The sequence below is a fragment of the Cryptomeria japonica genome, chromosome 2, assembly GCF_030272615.1.
Source record: "Cryptomeria japonica chromosome 2, Sugi_1.0, whole genome shotgun sequence".
NCBI lineage: Eukaryota > Viridiplantae > Streptophyta > Pinopsida > Cupressales > Cupressaceae > Cryptomeria > Cryptomeria japonica.
Window position 1 is genome coordinate 246178167 of NC_081406.1, and position 19887 is coordinate 246198053.

At 37.6% G+C, this 19887-nt stretch overlaps 1 protein-coding gene across 1 annotated transcript in view; it reads left to right on the forward strand.

The window, feature by feature from the left end:
- The first annotated feature begins 971 nt into the window (after positions 1-971).
- LOC131030754 (DNA repair protein RAD51 homolog) overlaps positions 972-19887 on the forward strand; it is a 30728-nt gene continuing 11812 nt past the window's right edge. Inside the window, exons 1-6 of the mRNA XM_057961663.2 lie at positions 972-1438; positions 1576-1720; positions 1833-1943; positions 2095-2186; positions 2669-2763; positions 2858-2971. Coding sequence (XP_057817646.2) covers positions 1340-1438; positions 1576-1720; positions 1833-1943; positions 2095-2186; positions 2669-2763; positions 2858-2971 — 656 coding nt within the window. The 5' untranslated portion in view covers positions 972-1339. The remainder of the gene's footprint in view (positions 1439-1575; positions 1721-1832; positions 1944-2094; positions 2187-2668; positions 2764-2857; positions 2972-19887) is intronic.

Genomic DNA, 19887 nt, shown 5'->3' on the forward strand with positions numbered 1-19887 from the left:
GATGGATTTTGTTATGCTTTGTCATGTTATTGAATCAACACTTTGAGGACTTATTTAAAGAGTATTGCATCACCACCATTATCAATACTAAGATATAATCTTTCAATTCAAAATTTTATTTATGGTTTAACCTTTGCCTCGCTAAGGGTAAGCTCTCTTTCTCATTATTATGGTTGTTGTGGAGGTGGAAACTCCAACACGGGGTTTGACTTAGGCAAACCCTTATGCAACACTATTTCTCTCTCTATGTGTGCAGGGAGTAGAAATGACTGCTGAAAGTGACATATTTGTGCAAATAAGATTGAGGTACAAAATTTTCGATTTCGAATAGGTGAAAACCCTATGATTAATCTGGTTAGCTCCATAGTCAAATGCTTTTTGGTTGAATTTTGAAGGAAGCGATCTACAAAACATCATGATCTAAGATTTGATGCCTCAACTAACAAAGACACCTATAGAACTAAGGTGCCTAACTTCATAGTATGCCATTTTCAGCTCTAGATTTCAGTAACAATTTCCTTTCTAGATTTGTACTTTTGAGTTGACTTTTAGTTCTATATCTATCTATTTATGCTAATTATTGTCAATTTTGGATTATTTTGCTTAGTCATTACACTTTTTGCACCAAATCAAATCAAACACAAAAAGAGGAAATGATCATACACAACATTCAACTCTCCTTTAAGACTCAAGTTAGATCTTGGTGACTATTTCCTCCAATGAATGATATTGATTTGGGATCTTAGTCAACATTATTAAATATAGACTAATGCATACAAATAGAACAAATCCAAATAAACACGTAGCTTCACAATCTATTTAATAAGTTAAACATCCAATCTACAAACTATATTAAAAAAAAAACCAAACAAATTTTAAACTTAAAATTTTATAAAAAAATAATAATAATCGACATAAAAATTTAAATTGTCCAATCCTTAACTAGGTGACGACATAATTAGGCCCCTCTCGCTAGAGCTCCCGACCCTCTGTCCCGAAGGACCAGGATTGTAGGTGAAGATTGTCCCAAAGGACCAGGATTTTGTTTTCCTTTATAACTGCGATTTTGTCGCAACATTGGCGCCCATATTAAAATTTGAACAGAGAGCAGCCACCAGAGCCATAATCAGCCAGCAGCTAACCCAATTACAGGGGAAGACCATTTGGGTGTTCCTAAACATCCTCCTTCTGTATTGGCAAAGTTGAAACAGAGAAAATCTCCCAGCACCATCATCGGACAGCACACGAGCTAATTACAGAACAGGACCATTTGGGTGTCCTCGAAACGCCCTTCTGTTGTATTGGGTATCTCAAAACATCGTTTTCGCATTATTTTTCCATGGAACAACAACACTACAAGCAGCAGAAACAAGTTGCGGAGGAAGAAGAAAACATAGAGGAGCAGCAGCATGGACCTTACCCCGTTGAACAGCTCCAGGTTTGTATGAACACAGATTGATGCATTTCCTGAAGTTCTTTCAGATACCCATTGTTTGTAAGTTCAATTAGGAATAGATTTTGAGAGAATCGACCATGGTTTTGAGTTAAGGTACTGTGTTTCTTTTTGGGTATTAGGCCTGTGGGATTGCTGCAACTGATGTCAAAAAGCTCAAGGAGGCAGGATTTTGCACAGTCGAGGCTGTTGCGTATTCTCCCAAGAAAGAACTTGTTCTGATCAAGGGTCTCAGTGATGCCAAGGTTGATAAAATAATTGAAGCAGGTTCGGTTATCTGCAATCCATTGAGGTTCATTTATTTTCAGCTGTCGTTCTGGGTTTTCTGTTTTGTTTTAATATACGATTTTTACTTAGATTTGAATCTTGTTTTTTGCAGCTTCCAAATTGGTCCCAATGGGCTTCACCAGTGCTAGCCAGTTGCACGCTCAGCGCCTTGAGATTATTCAGATAAGTTCTGGGTCAAGAGATCTTGACAAGATACTAGAAGGTACCACTATCAGATTGAATATTATTTTGTTTTTCTGTCCTCCTTTATTTGTTATTTGCGTTTGTGTAGATCATACCGCGATTCTTTGAACGGACTCTTTTAGAAGAGTTTTTGCCCATTGTCAATTCTCAGAGAATGCTGTTCTTAACAGGAGGAATTGAAACTGGTTCAATCACAGAAATATATGGTGAATTTCGCACTGGAAAAACCCAATTGTGCCACACTCTTTGCGTTACTTGCCAGGTATCCTTCATTTGATTTTAAACCTGAGTGTGCTTTTTCCATTTTTTGTGTAGTGTCTCAGATATTCTTCATTTAATTTAAAACCAATCTGTTCTTTTTTCTGTCCGGGAAATTGTAATACACACCCTTAGTCTAACACAGCTGCTTCAAAATAGTGCATCATGATGATAATCACTCAACCTTGGCACTAGACTGTGGCCTCCTGACCTAAAACCCGTTAGGGTTTGGGTTGGACAGTTAGTGTACAAATTCAGTAGAATAAGATTGTTTGGTTCAATTTTAGCTATTTGTCAGTTTTGCTTCTACCTAATTGTCGAGAATGTTCCTTCCTTGGAAACAGGGTTACAATCTGCGTTTTAGTTTATAGAAGGATTGTTGCTTGTCAAGAACTTCAATGCTAGGGTTTGGGATTTGAAATACTTTTTGAATCTTTGATGTTGTGAAAGTGATTTAGTTAAACGCTAAATATGGTCTTTGTATAGTTGCCTTTAGATCAAGGAGGTGGCGAAGGTAAAGCACTTTATATTGATGCTGAAGGAACCTTCAGACCACAGAGACTTTTACAAATTGCGGAAAGGTTGAGTATCTTTTGGTTTCAGTTTTACACTTTTCTTTGCAAAAATCCAGCATCTAAGTTCTAATGTACTTTTTAAACAAATTTTTTCTTATAGATTTGGGCTCAATGGACCAGATGTGTTGGAGAATGTGGCCTATGCCAGAGCATATAACACAGATCATCAATCTAGGTTGTTACTGGAAGCAGCTTCAATGATGGCAGAGACAAGGTATGGAGTACTATCGCTTTAATCTGTATGAATGGCTTTTTCATTTACAAAAACCAGCCTTTGTTGGTCCTTGTCCTCCTATGTTGGATGAGCAGTTCGTCCCCAAGTGGGGGGATATCAATAGTACAAAGTGATTCTTGCAAATTGGGCGTTTTTGAATACTTTAGTGATTCTTGTAGAAAATTTCAATTTCTCATAGAAAATTTCAATTTCTCATGTATAATAGTTAAATGATAATAAACTTCTGGAGGATTTTCCCCCTTTTTTATTATGCAATATTGGTTTCATTACACTTTTGCTAGTCTTAAACTCCCATTTCTGATGCACGTCTTTTAGGCTATGTTACACCAAGTTTTTGTCATGGGGACAGCAGGGACTTTTTGGGAGGCCATTTTTGGGGGATGGCAGGGAACAATTATTGAAAAAATAGAAAATTTTAAAACTATAGGAAACTTCTCATATTCATATGAGAACATTAATAAGGCATTCATCATATGCATTATAGAACCTGTTGGTGTATGTTTTATCATATACCGAACATTAGAATAAAGTACCCAAAGATAATTTATCCTCTTGAAAAATCACTGCTTATGCTAAGATTGCTAGAAGATCATATGGCGATTCCAAGGTTTCTTTTGTCAGGTCTTGACGTGTCGATAAGCTCAATGGGCGTTGTGATTTGCTGGTAATACACAAAGGGACTTATGCTTGGATTGTTCAATTCACAATGAAGGTTTAGACAATGAAGCTCTATCAATTAGGACTTAGATCATGGAAAAACTGAAAAAGGAGACAAGGGTTTAGAAATTCTAATCTATTCCTAGGAGTTCAAGAGACGGTATTGATTTGGTGAACTCAATAAACCACGCTTTGCTTCGCCTCACTTAGGACAACTACACAAAGCGGATGTAATCTTCAAGGGATGTGCTTATGATCGGAAGTTAAGCATACACAAAGGAAAGCTCAGACTAACTTTACACAATGAACAAAAATCATCCGTCCATCAAAAGTATGAGTGAAGATACACCATAAATCAATACTTATCAAATCTTGCATTCATCTAACATACATGAAATAAAATCTAAACCATTGTGTTGAGGAAATTGAAAACCTTGCTAATCATTCAGATAAAAGAGATTACAAGGCCTTAAGAGAAAGCACACAAGTAATGTATCATCTGAAAATGACCTTCTTGCAACAATATTTCAAAAAAACCTCACACTCTCCAAATGAGAGGAGGCAACCTTATATAGTAGTCTAGAAATTTGAATGACCGAGGTCGAATAATGATCAAGGGCCCAAATTAAAAGATCAAAACCCTAATTAGGGTTTCCCAAAACTAACTACCTCTCGACCAATGAGAAAATTACATTTGGGGACACTTGTCCTTCTTGCTAAATATGAACCAACAATAAAAATAGAAGGTTGTTGCATTGTGAAGTGTGCCCTCTAGAAGCTTCTGTGGATAAGTCAGGTTCATTGAACCTGGACATGCTGACTTGGAACAATCTAATTGGTTGGAAGATGACGAGGTGCCACGTCAGCGTGTTGGATGTCTTTCTTGAATTCTCCAATCTGTGTGAAGAAATTGTCTAAGTATGGAAATTCGATTCTTCTTGTCACCATTTGATTTTGATTGGGAGCTTGTCTTTAATTCTGTAGGAGATGAAATCCTTCAAGAAGTTGCCCTGATTGCTTCCATAGGTCTAGGATTGTAGATGAAATTCCCCAAGAAGTCTGAAATTATTTTTTATATTTTCACCAAGTATGAGGACGTTTCTTTCTTGGTGCCTTGAGATTCTTTCAAGTGCCTTGAGATTCTTTCAAGTGCCTTGAATTTGGGGAGGAATCCCTTTGTGAAATATTTCTCATACTTAGCCAAATTTTTGTCATCTCAATGCTTGGACGAACCTTGCTTGTGAACCTGTCTTCAATTCTGAATCTGGCTTGTAATTCCATTTGATGATCCCGCCTTAGCTCTCATCCAAAACCTTCAAAACCAAAAAAATTAAGTTAAGATTCTAACTTTGAGCGTAAATTTAGAAGGTTAGCAGTTAAGTGTATCACAATTTTACTCTTTCTCCAACACTTAGCACTTTAAAGGGGATTTTTCAGCACTTGGATATTCTGAAAATCTCAAGAAAATCCCTTGAATATAATCAAACTCAGGAAGCTGCATGTCTGATTTCAATCGAAAATCAGAACTAAGTCCAAGACAACTTGATTGAGATCATGCTGACTTGTTCACAAGGCAGAAAAGGAGAAAGAAGAGAAGGAAAATCTGTTGGATTCATTCTTTCTTAAAAATTTGAAGAAAAACCAGGTTGAGAACCCAATACTCTGCCCATAGAATCCATTTTCACCTTTGGAAGAATGAAGAAGAAAGGAAAAGAAGCTGCCAAGGAGATAAAATCAGAAGTTTAACTCAGAAAATTAATGAATTTGCCCTCTAATCAATCAAGGTTCTTCCAAAATCTGTGTGCAAACTCGTGGAAAATGGTTGAAAACTCAGACTTATACTTGAAATTCTCTTGAAATCTTCTTTCAACCTGCAAAACTCTTAAAAATTCTCTCAAAATGTCCTTCACACTGTCAATTTGCTCTTGTTAAAAAAAATGAAAGAATGAATTTTATTTGTAATGAAGTTCGAATTCTTAATTAGAAACATTGAAGATCTCTTAAAATTTGTTTCTAATTTGTCCATACATCGAATTTGGACATTCAGTTAATGAGCTCGATTTGAATCTCTTAGAAAGTTTCCAATTTTGATGCTCTGTTGAACTCAGTCCTTTAAAGGCAACTTCTGTCTTCATTTTGAGTCTGACTTGATCCCTTAAGAAACTTTCTACTTTGAATTTTGAGCTGAGTTGAATCACTTAAGAAAGTTCTGATTTCTAAAATGAAAGTTTCTATTTTGAATTTCAGTCCATGATTCGAACTTAATCTTCAATTTTCCCATTTCAAAAAACTTTCTAAATTTGCCTTAGTTCGAACTTGATCAAGATCTTTGCTGCATCATATGGGAATATTCCTTTATTCCAAATTTAACAAGTTCCTCATGAGGGCAGACTTCATTGATTTAATTCTCCAAACTTGGGCAGACTTGGTTAAGTTTGTGCACCATTTACTTGCTTCTTATCCAATCAAGGGCGAACTTTGTGAGTTTCTTTCCCAAGTAGGAAGGCGAACTTTGTTGAGTTTTTGCATCACATATCATGCTAGGGCGGACTTCATTTATCTTATGCACCTTAGGAGGGCGGACTTGCTCAAACCTTTGCACTTCTCCCACATGCTACTTCCTTCTCCTTTGGGCGGACTTGATCTGATTCTTGGCACCACTTCATACACTTAGCCATATTTTCCTTATCTCAAGGCGGACTTGGATTGATCTTTGCACTTCACTTATTACCTTGGGCGGGGTTCAATTCACTTAGGAACCTTTCATCTGCAGCATAGGGCGGACTTTGCTCAACTTGTGCACCATCATTCATATGTTGTAGGGCGGACTTCATCACATTTAGGAACTGCTGGTTGCAAGTTAGGGCGGACTTGCTAGCTGTTAGGAACCATACACTTGGGCGGGCTTCACCAAGGTTGTGCACTATTCACTTAATCAAGGGCGGACTTCATGAAACTCAACACCATGGGATCAAAACTCAAAATCTTCATAACTTGTGCAAGTTTTTCCAGATTTGCTTGAAATTTGAATTTCGTACATCTTTCATCCATTGAATTCCACATGACCCCTAAAATCTAGGATATTGGCTTTTTTGATCAAAACTTGAATTTTGGAGGAATTTGACGATTGTTTTCAGTGCATCTTGGAGCCAATAATGCAAACCCTAGATCCACTTTATAAAAATAGAAAAAGCAAGGTTCCCTAAAAATAGGAAAAACTTTCTAAAAATAGCCATTTCGGGGATCGTGTTCAAAATGCCAAAAACGAAACTTCCTAAAAAATAGGAAAAAGCAAAAAGCAAAAAGCAAAAAGCAAAACTTTCTAAAAATAGAAAGTTGTCCAAATTAGCTCAAATCAATTGCGATCTTCGTCCTTTGGGATTTCTAGACACAATGATGACGTCTAGACTGTGTTCTAACCATGACTTGCACACACTGACTCATAATGTTCAAAACTTAGGTCGCTCGAAATTGACAAACTTTGGCAATACCGATGCAGGAAGGTCACAAGGCCCTAACAAAAACCCTAGAAAGTAGGAAAAAGGGAGGGTCCCCATTTGCAGTGGGGCGATGTGTGAAAAAGGTCACAACAAAACCTTAATACATAAGTTACAGTTGACTTGAGCTTTCACATGAGTTAACACAAAAATTAACAAAATTCATTACTTTCATTGTTAGTGTGCATGTTAACCCGTATTAATAGTTGGGCATCTATATATATTAAATTGAATATGCTTGCCACTTCGAATTGTCAAATGTTTGTTCCCTTATAGCAAACCATATTGATAAGTGTAGTTGTAGGGAGGTACATCTCCGACCCCTTGGGACACACTTCTTATTTTGGGACATGTCTCTTGTATCGTAGATGTGTATGGAGGTGTCCCCATGATAGGAGATGTCCCATTTACATCTTTACGTTTCCTTAAGAAAAACTTTAAACGTAGAAAGAACAAATGCTAAAAATAGAATAAAAATTCATTTTAAAAAAATGAAAAGCAAAATTTAAAAAATTGTTAATTAGTCACTTTATAATTTCTTTCCCAAAGGTGATTTAGTTCATGTGGCCTAGTCTATATTATATGTGTATAATATAAAGCATTATATTATATGTAACAATAGTATTTTGGAAAGGATAAGATGAATTTTGTAATAGTTCTATAATATCAAACTCTCAAGTTTTTTTTTTGTTTGATTGGCATGTGCTACCATAGGGGGTTGCTCCCTCTATTAAAATAAAATCCCAGCACTGACCTCAAACATCCTAACCTTTTGTGCCTGAGAGAACAAATCACTATTGGCACCTAGAGAAGAACTAAGGTCCTCCATATTGTTCTTATCTATCCCTTTTCTAAACAAAGATCAGGCTTTCTTCATTAACCCTTTCTTAGCTTTTGCCTTCATATAAAAAATCTCTGCTAGCACACCAGTGATCAGACTAACAACATTGTCTATTGCCTCTATGACTGCGTCCACATTGTTCTCAGCAATCAGAAACCTTCTGGAGCGAACTTCCCATAAGTTGTCTCCCAACGATTGAATTACAACAAAGAAAAAAGATCATAAATGAGCCCATCATGGACATGCCCCTGCAACCAAGTGGAGGCACCAACCACATTGGCCACCACTTCTTTTGCCAATTCCTCATGATACCAAAAGAGCCTGGCCAGCTTCTCCTCGTGGGTCTCTACTAAGCATCTACTCTGAGCACCAAATTGGGTTGCCATATTGGAATGCCTTCACTGTCATGTCCCCCCGCTGATATCTCCTAGAATCTGAAATATATCACTGATTAGAAAATTGTCTTATTTACGAGACATCACAATTTTCTCATACCTACCCAACCTCCTTGGGTTTGACGAAAATAAGTAAAAAGAAAAGCCGGTGAACCCTTATGGGAACAAAACAGAGAGGATAAACATGGCTGAGGGCTGACCTAGCCCTGAGGAGGCGAAGTAATTTAGCAAGAAATAATCAATCACATAAGGGCGGACTCATTTCCTGACCCTACCCAAAACAAGGGCATATATATAAGGCCGATCTATAGGGCAATGGGGATACAAGAAGCCAGATACAAAAATGCACATTTAATTATTGCAGAGCAGTGATTCCTAAAACTGCACCAGTATACAGCCATCACCATTATTAGCTATAGAATACAATCTGGTTAAAGATTCATATAATCACAAGAATAAATGGACAAACGATTAGTTTGGGAATAAAATAAAGATTATCATTGCAGGCAGCAGTTTATGAAGAGTTGGATTTATGAAAGGTTGTGACCACTGCTGAAGGGTCATCAACTCCCAAAGGACATCCACCTACATGAGGTGATTAAGATATACATAGAGAGGGACATGCTGGGGAAGCAACAGGAAAAAAAGGCATTGGCATCAGCATTCAGAGATCTGAATATGATTCAGGAATAAGTCAGCCATTTTGTATTTTCAAGTGGTGGTATACAACAGCATCAAAAAAACACAAGAGATATATGCTGCATATTGACCTCCAAAGGAAGGGATAGAGAGTGGATAGGTAAGAAAACATCATACAGAATTAAGGCAGATCCAGGGCAGATCTTGAGCAAGATTTTTATAGCAAATTGTGTTGGAAGAAGTATATGCAGATCTAAATGAAGAGGGATCAATCACATAGGGATATGAATAAATGAATCATGTTCAGCATACAGTCCCTGTGCACTATATCAGTGATCGAATATGACGCATGATACATAGAACTCGGTTCTTGCTGACTTGTTATCTTGTCTTCTACTTGATAGGAAGTAGGAATGCTATGTAGATAATATATTGCTACATATATATTTATGTGTTGCTATTCTGGCCATTATGATGTCTATGCATAATAGAGTCTATACGTAAGATTCTTTAATACTTAAAACAATGAACTATCCCATTATGGAGGGGAGAAGGTACATATGAGGGATGCAAGTAGGTAGGGATCCATTCAGGTAGAGACACCCCAAGTGGGGCTGGGAGGCCAAATGGTGGGTGTCATTCCGTGCTCTTGGGCTTGATGGAACGGCTCAAGGTGCCTTGTATGATATCCCAAGGGGCTCTATAATGAGTATAGGTTGTTACAGAAAGTATTATTGGAATGCATATGAGGGACGCAAGTAGCACCTAAGTTCCATTCAAGTAGAGCCACCTCGAGTGGGGCCAAGAGGCTGAATGGTGAGTGTCATTCTGTGCTCTTGGGCTTGATGGAAAGGAATAAGCTCGAGGCTCCTTATATGATTTTCCAAGGAACTTCATTCATGAAACTAGTTATATTATATGATTGAGTTAATGTTCCTAACCCTAGTAGGAAAGATCTATGCTTTTGATTGAGATAATGTTACTAGTAGGAAAGATATATTTTATAAATTATGCTTCAATGATAACATAACCTAATTGCAGAGTCTCAACCAAGATCTATTTTGTTCCACAATTAGTAAATGATATCACTAACTCTATTCCATTTGTTACTTTACTTGGAATTATAATTTTAGGGCAAAAAACTAGGGCATTGGAAAAAGGGTACATTACAAATGGTATCAAAGACTTGATCTTGGCAGCTTACAGGGTAAAAATAAATCAACGGATGCATTCTTGAAGGGATCTAACAATACGTGTATGTGGATGTATGCTTCGTGTTTGCATATATTCATGTGTATGCTTTGTGTTTTTGTGTATGCTCCGTGTTTGGCTCATAATGAGGATGTAGATGTTGTTAGGTTTCGTGAAATGCGAATCCCACAAGCCTAGTTACTGCAAGAATACCTGTCACACATAAAGAGAGAACTGAACAGCAAAATAATTGAAGACAATAACAATGAAATTGATTGAATTGCTTGAGTTACAATGAAGGATATGACATCCTTATAAAGAAATATAACTCTAAAGAAAGAAACCCTAAATGGTGGAGTCTACAAGATAGTTTGAGAGTTTGAAACACAATGCATGAATCAGTCATGTATGCACAAAAAGCATAATAGACTAATTAAATGCACGAGACTCGAGAAATCTAAACATAGTTTGTTTTTCCTAGTTTGCATTATGCATGGAGATAAATATTAATTAATTAACTAAATAATAAATGCCAATAATTAATTACTAATTAAGGTTATTTAGTGAATTAATGCAATTAAGTGAATAATTAATATATAAATTATTTATTCCAACAGATGTCTGTCACACTTCTAATCCTCATCTTAATATATAAGTTCTTTCTTTAACATGATGCAAACTTTGGAACACCTAATCGAAGTGGTGGGAAACAAGGATAAGGAAAACTGAAAAACCTTGCCAACTCTATACATTGTTATTAGGAGTCAGCTCAAAATTGCAACTAGGGTAATATCAAAGTCAAGCATAGCAAAAGCTAATAACACCACAAACTCTAAGGATTGGTTTGGGATCATCATAATAATAAAAGGATACAATGGACAAAGTGAAAACTAACTTTGCCTGAGGACAAGCGATCTCGAGAAGGGCGGACTGTCAAGTCCACGCCTTGATATCTATTCAAATCTGAAATATATCACTGATTTGAAAATTGTATTATTTATAAGACATTACAATTTTCTCATACCTAGCCGACCTCCTTGAGTTTGACAAAAATAAGTAAAAAGAAAAGTTGGGTGACCCTTATGGGAACAAAAATAGAGAGGATAATGAAAGGTCCCCCTATTGTACTCAAATAGTAAATGCTGAAAATCTGCTAAAACAAGGTAGGGTTTAGAGGTACCTTTTTCCTGCGATGGAGATCCTGCAAACAGTTAGGAATTTCTCATAATCACAACTTATCAAAATGGCTAATTTTATTTAGGATATAATAACATATATAAAAGTATGAATTCAATCACAGATTTCTTAACATAATTTTGAGAGGATTCATTGGAAGGCTAAGATCGCATGACTCAATAGGGTGTCCTAGAGACCCTCTATCCCAGGCCCAAGGGCAGAACTTGTCCCCCTTGGCCTCATGTGGCCCTTGCCATTCCTATGAGCTGGCATACCTGGAGATGCATCCTATCACCGTTCTCCTTGATCTTGTCATTTCTATCCTACCTCCTATGATTGAATATCCTTAAGACAAACATTCACCATGATAGAGAGTTTGAGAGCGGTTTACCATAGGGCGCCCAAAAAGTCCACCCTTCACAGACCCAAAGGCAGCATCCTTTGGGATTCCCCGGTCATATGCCATGAGGTGATGTGCCTGGAAGGTAATCCCAACCCTGTTCCCCTACTGATAACCTCCTCATCCTCTACCATGGCTGAAAAGCACTCAGATTATAAGAAGATATACACAAGTCTCAAGTAAGCCAGTTAAGTATAGAATATTCATGATCAAATCTAGAACATATATAGATAATCTATTAATCTTATCAACAACATATAGATTGTTATAAAATTACAGGAGTAGAGGTACAACAACATTATGCTATGTAAATAATGGTAGGTAACAACATATATCAATCTGAAGTATGGAGATATAAATATAATTATTACGTGTAGATCATACCACAAAGTAAGATATATAATCGCACAGCTTATGTGTTAATAACCAGTAGTTATCGCCTCTTTTATCCTTTGATGCCCTCTTTGATGCTAGCACCTTCCCATTTATATCCCTCCATGGGCTAGATAGGGTGGTGTCTCCTCACTAGAGGTGTGTTCACTTGGACCAATGCACCCTTTCAATACCTGATCGCTCCCTTTAATTACCCTTTTAGGATTAGTTATCCTTTTTCAAGAGGTGCTAATGATTATATGTTGGATGTAATGGAACGATCTATACATGATGTGCTGTCCATTGCGAATGGATCCACAATATACATAGTGGGCTGTTTGCTGTGAAGAAAGTCCACAATACACATGATGCGCCTGCCCACTAAGCAAAGAGACCACGATCTGTCCCTGGTGATGGTGCCGATTTGCCTGGGTGTGAATTGCTAATTCGGGGGCATGACAGAAAAATGGCTGAGTGCCGAACTAGCTTTGAGGAGGCGAAGTAATTTAGCAAGAAATGATTAATCACATAAGTGCCGACTCATATGCTGATCCTACCCAAAACAAGGTCATATATATAAGGCCGATCCATAGGGCAACGGGGATACAAGAAGCCAGATACAAAAATGCACATTTAATTATTGCAGAGCAGGGATTCCTAAAACTGCACCAGTATACAACGATCACCATTATTAGCTATAGAATACAGTCTGATTAAAGATTCATATAATCACAAGAATAAAGGTCATTACAGGCAGCAGTTTATGAAGAGTTGGATTTATGAAAGGTCATGCCTAATGCTGAAGGGTCATTGACTTCCAAAGAACATCCACCTACATGAGGTGATTAAGATATACATAGAGAAGGACACACTGGGGAAGCAACAGAAAAAAAAGGCATTGAACAACTTCAGCAAATAGAGATCTGAATATGATTCAGGAATAAGTCAGCCAATTTGTACTTTCAAGTGGTGGTATACGACAACATTGAAAAAACACAAGAAGATATCTATGCTGCATATTGACCTCCAAATGAGGTGATAGAGAGTGGATAGGGAAGATACAAAATTAAGGTAGATCTAGGGAAGATCTTGAGCAAGATTTATTATAGAAAATTGTGTTGGAAGAAGTATATGCAGATCTAAATGAAGAGAGATCAATCACGCAGGGATTTGAATAGATGAATAATATTCAGAATACAGTCCCTGTGCATTATATAAGTGATTGGGTATGATGCATGATGCGTAGAACTCGGTTCTTGATGTCTTGTTATCTGGTCGTCTACTTGATAGGAAGTAGGAATGTTATGTAGATAAAATATTGCTACTGATATATTTATGTGTTGCTATTCTGGCCGTTATGATGTCTATGAATAATAGAGTGTATATTAAGAATCTTTATTACTTAAAACAATGAACTATCCCATTATGGAGGGGAGAAGCTACATATGAGGGATGCAAGTAGCTAGGGATGCATTTAGGTAGAGACACTCCAAGTGGGGTTGGGAGGCTGAATTGAGGGTGTCATTCGATGCTCTTGGGCTTGATGGAATGGCTCGAGGCGCCTTGTATGATATCCTAAGGGGCTCCATAATGAGGATAGGTTGTTAGGGAAAGTATTATTGGAATACATATGAGGGATGCAAGTAGTAGCTAAGTTCCATTCAAGTAGAGCCACCTGGTGTTGGCCTAGGAGGCCGAATGGTGAGTGTCATTCCATGCTCTCGGGCTTGATGGAAAGGAATAAACTCGATGCATCTTATATGATTTTCCAAGGAACTCCATTAATGAAACTAGTTATATCATATGATTGAGTTAATGTTCTCAACCCTAGCACAAAAGATCTATGCTTTTGATTGAGATAATGTTACTAGTAGGAAAGGGATATTTTATGGGGTATGCTTCAATGATTACCTAACGTAATTGTCGAGTCTCAACTAGGATCTATTTTATTCCATAAATAGTAAATGATATCACTAACTCTATTCCATTTGTTGTTTTACTTGGAATTGTAATTTTAGGGCAAAAAACTAGGGCATTGGAAAAGGGGGACATTACATTCACAAAGTAGCCCCATCAGTTAAATAGCTTCTTAATGCCCATGACAATCTCGAACCGAAATACAATAAGGATCACGCTAGCTCAACAAAATCTACCTTTGAATCCAACTAGTCGAAAGTTCAGACAACTGAATCACCAATGCCCATGCTAACGACTTCAGTGAAGCCACCATTCACCCTCTCTAATCTCAAAGAGTTGCCTCATTGCCTAAGGCGAAGAAAACAAGCAAACCAAGGACATCAATCCATATGGAAAAATTAGACATTCTATCATGCACCTGGGAGAATCCAAAACCTACCTCTTTCTCCAAAATATCCTTTAGCCCATCCCATTTTATCAAGTCAAAATCTAAACTTATCTTTTGTCATCCTACCCATTTTTGCTAGAAGGTCAATCGTTGCATTAGCTTCACGATACACATGTTTGATTGTGAACTCCATTTTATCCAAAGAATACCAAGCTATATCGATCAATTTAGCAATTTTCCAATCGGTAGAACTTTTGTTGATGATAGCTCTATAGACCACCATAGACTTATCTTCTATATCCATTGCTCTTTGTCTTTGTTTGATGCATTTGTGAAATTTCATTATCAATGCATACATTTTTGGAACGTTGTTTGTCTCAACTCCCAAGTGGCCTGAGTGGCTTCTAATCAAACCACCAAAGCTGACCTGTAAAATACGTCCAAAACTAGAAGGCCTCGAACAAAACTCTCATTTTATACACATACACACCTATATATGTATATGCATAGATGCCAAACTTGCAGAGTACTCACCGAGTCTTGAAAAACTTGCAAGTTTTTTAGCTTGGCGAGTTTTCACAAAAACTTGCCGAGTCTTTGGCAAAAACTCGGCTGCATAAAGTTGGAATTTGCTTATGTAGGTCAAATCATGAAGTTGGAATTCGCTTCTTTTAGTTCTTTACATGAAGTTTGGTCATCTTCAACAAGAAGATAAATTTGCTCATGTAGCTTGATTCATGAAGTTGATATTTGCTCATGTGGACTTGAGCATGAAGATCACTCTAAATGGCGTGCACATGAAGTTTGTTTCTCTCACCTTGCTTATTAAGTTCACTTATCTTTCTCAACTCATGAAGTTCACTTGTATGAAATTCGCTCCAAATGTTCAACTCATGAAGTTTGCTCCGAATTCTCAGTTCATGAAGTTAAAATTCACTCATGTGTGCTCATTCATGAAATTCACTCCAATCTTCTAACTCATGAAGTTTGCCCTTGAACGTTTGAACACGAAGTAAGTGCTCTCAAATTTCCCTCACTCTTCCACTTTCAACGTGAAGAAGTTTGCTCCAAATGTCAACTCATGAAGTTCGCTCCAATTGTCAACTCATGAAGTTCGCTCCAGATTCTCAACTCCTGAAGTTCGCTCCAAGTCCTCAACTCCTGAAGTTCACTCCAAATCCTGAAGTCATGAAGTTCGCTCCAATCTTCCAAGTCATGAAGTTCGCTCCAAATCCTTAAGTCATGAAGTTCGCTCCAAATTGTCAACTCATGAAGTTCGCTTCAAATCCTCAACTCCTGAAGTTCTCTCCAAATCCTTAACTCCTGAAGTTTGCTCCAAATCCTCAATTCCTGAAGTTCACTCCAAATGTTCAACTCATGAAGTTCACTCCAAATCCTTAAGTCATGAAGTTTGCTCCAATCTTCCAAGTCATGAAGTTCACTCCAAATCCTAAAGTCATGAAGTTCGCTCCAATCTTCCAAGTCATGAAGTTCGCTCCAATTTGTGAACTTATGAAGTTCGCTCCAAACTGCCAAGTCATGAAGTTAAAACTTTTGGAAAACTTGGAGATGAAGTAGATAGCTAAGGACTCTAACACAACTAAGAAAACAAGAAAAAAGTGGGGGTCCCCATTTGCAATGGGGTGATGTGTGAATACCTCTCAACAACCTCCCACCCTACACGCAGCTCCTCCGTTCGAGCCTCACGGTCAGCTCCGTCATTCCAGAGGATAAAGGGCTTGAACTCCGCGTCGACATCATCCTGTAGTATTCCTTCTCCAAATTGCCTCCACAATTCTTCACCCACCTCCACCCTCGCCATGATAGAGGTCATCCCACACAGTGAATGATCAGGAACAAACGCTGGTGCCACCCACACCACCTCCTCCTTCGAACGAAAAACCAACCCCCATGCAACTACCATGGAGATAATGTCAGCATTACTTTTGTGGCGAAACTCTGATTGCAGATACTCCTCACCAAGCAAGACTTCATAATCTACAGAAAGGTGGGATCATCAAACTTGAATATGCCCCAAAGCCTTTTCTTCGAGATCTTTCCAAAAAAGGCGAGTTCTTGTTTAATGGAATGGAGCGAAAAATTTGCCTACATGCTCGCTAGTTGTTACTCTCCCAATTACCCCCCTGTTGCAATCTCAAATGCTTCCTCTGCACACCTCTACTTGGGAAATGCAAAAAGGTCGCCCATCCTTATATTTAAAATGCACCACCTCACCCTTAGTCATATCCAAAATTAATAATTATTAAATGTTACTCACTCGGCGGCGTACAACTCACCCATTGGCGAACTCCACACCTTGGAAATCCTCCCACACACCTTCCTCGCCCACCTCATGCAATGATGTGGCTGATTTGGAAAGTACATCGACCAACTCATTGCCTTCTCTCAATACGTGAGAGATTTGAAAAGAATTAAAGGTCTCCAATTCCTTTTAAATTAATTGAATATATTTATTGATTTTCCATGAAGCCGCCTCGCCTTTCATAATTGCATTTACAATTATTTGTGAATCACCCTCCAGATGTAAACACGAAATGTATAGCTGCTGCGCCATCCTCACCCCCCACAACGCTACCTGCACCTCTCCTTCATTATTTGTACCACTCACCAATATCCTAGCCCCAATGGCCAGGATGTCCCCATTCCAATCTTGAGAAATAAATCCGGCCCCCGAAGGCCCCAGTTTACCCTTTGATGCCCCGTCAAAGTTCACTTTCACCCAACCATTCTTTGGCTTTTGCCATACCACTCCTACCCTTATATCCCCTTCTTCCAACTTCTTTTCTAGATCCACCCGAGAAAGCCCATTAATCAGAGTGGTCGGAAACTCCTTTGTCCCTTCTTGGGCACGCGTATTCCCATATCCGTTCCCATATCCAAAACAGATACGTATCCGATACAGCTCGGATACACATCGAATACTGTACCCATACGTGCCCAAAAAACCTTGATTTCCAACCATGCTAGATCCCATGTGATTTGATTTGTTTAAAATTTGACGTAAATCTTCCTAAATTTAATTTTAAAAAACTTCATTCATGCATTTAAAAAAGAAAACTGGTATAACCAAAACCTACACCAAATGAGAAAGACAAATCAAATGTTTTTCTATTTCAGTGGCCCATTTTTTGGGTTATCTTCCAATGCAACTCTACTATTTTTGCATATTGTAAAATGTTAAATCAACTTATCATTATTTATGTAGCAATTATGTGTCTATATTGCTTTTGAAGTAATGGGAATCTCCTCGAATAACTTAGAAAATTGTGTTAAATATGTGTATGTGTTTTTTATGAATGACGTATCCAGCCGTATCCATATTGGGGGTCTTAAAAAATGGCCGTTTCCGTATCCGATACCATATCCGTATTTGTATCCGTATCCGTGTCCATGCAACTTTGCCATTATTGGGCTGATATAGGTCACATTATTATTCATAATAGACCATTTTATATTATATATGGTAATAACATACATGTTAGTTTTCTTTAGTAAGATGAATCAAATGAATGGTGACGGTCTAGAGCTCTCATCATTCGGTAGAGCAAGACACCAATGCGAAGTGGACTTGTAAGGGCAAGGGTGTACCCACCCATAGGAGGGCCAAATCCCTTCAAAGGGTTTATGGCCCATCGAGTCCTCCAAATGGAGATTGCCATGCCCTCACCCCTACTCCTAAAATAAATAAAAACCTATTGTATGTATTTGCATGGCGTTCCATTATAGTCCACATAATTTTTGTCACTATAAAATATAGTTTGACTACTCAGCAACTTGTTGAGCACTCACCGATTGCCACTAATTCATGCCTCGATTTGTTTTGCTGTTTACTCCTTCAGTTTGTCAAACGAGTTGTCCACTAATATTTGCAAGTTTATGGTTGAGTACTCGACAAGTTTGTGTGAAAAACTTGTGATGAATAGATATGTAGGAAAAACATTGAAAAATGCAATATTTACACTCAAAATATGTAGTTTTTTGCCTTTTAAAAATTTATAAAAATGACGCGTGCTACAAATGTTTTTGTGGTCTTGCAGGCCTTTAATTGAACTTGTGTTGCCCCTAGACCCCCACCAAATTTTGATACATTTTTAAACTATATTTTGTGTAAATGAGGGGATAGTGAGGACAAGTCTTTGGGATGGGGATCCAAGGGCCTAGCTTTGGGGATGATGACACAAATAGATATAGTACTTTAAAATATAATTATAAAAAAAATATTCAAGGAAAAATATATGAAACTTTGACTCCTCTAGCTGCTTCAAAGCAATACCAATCAACTCTACCTACGCTACATCTTCATCAACCTATGTTGGGTCCTCTAGCTTTACATCCCGTTAGGTTGCTGGACTCTCCTTGTACATAAGAGTGATGTAGTCAATGAGATGCAATGTAATATCCCCAAATAGGGATAATAGAAAAATAACAATTCCATAACTAGGGCACAGAAAATTTTGAAACTTTATTTGCATATAAGAAATCGTACAGCAAACTAAGATTTATAATCAGATTACTGATCTGATTTTTCTGCTAATAGAAATGAATTTCTGATTATTACTGAACATAGAAAAAGTTCTAAAAATCCTTTTAATTTTGCCCCAGAAGTTTCAGAAATGGATTACATTGATTTTCTCTTATTTTCCTGAGATAAAGATGATTAAAATTTGCAGATTTAGATACAAATACCTCATAAATTATCTTCAAACCCTAGCTGACCTTGTTAAACTCCCAATAAGCCAGTGCTAGGTCTGATAAACTTGTCCTTTCTGTTGCTGTCCTTAATGATGCTCAGAAATATGAAGATAGTTTGCTGTAGCTAGTCCAAATCTGAACCTGTAACTGTAATGACCCCTTTTTTGGGATGATCCTCTATCTTGCCCTGAAATCACAAGTTCAATTAAAACAAAAGATGTAATAGTGTTAGAATTGTAACTATATCAATTAAAATGTCTTTAACAAGATAAACCCTGGTTTAGGTCCTGCAATCATGTTGGTCAGCATATAAAAATGTAATTTGTAATCTCATTTACTTCCGTGAGGGTTAGGGATCATTAAGAAATATAATATATAAGCAACTGTATTAAGTAGTATTTATAATCAAATTGAATAAGTATATTAAGTTGAATAGATCATGCATTGGGATATAGCTCCAAGAATCAACCATAGAAAGGATTAGAGAGAAAGCATGATTGAGAGCTTGGAACCATTTGCCGCATCTAAGCCTAGGGGTACGGGGCATTCCACTAAGGCAACTCAACCCCTTGGCCCACAAGTGGCAGGACCCTTGGTCCATCCAAGCTTGAGGTGGGCTACTTGAAGGGGAACCCATATTGGTTTCCTCAAACATGTATCCTTAACCCATGCACGATTGCTTCTTTCACTACCAACAATCAACCATCGG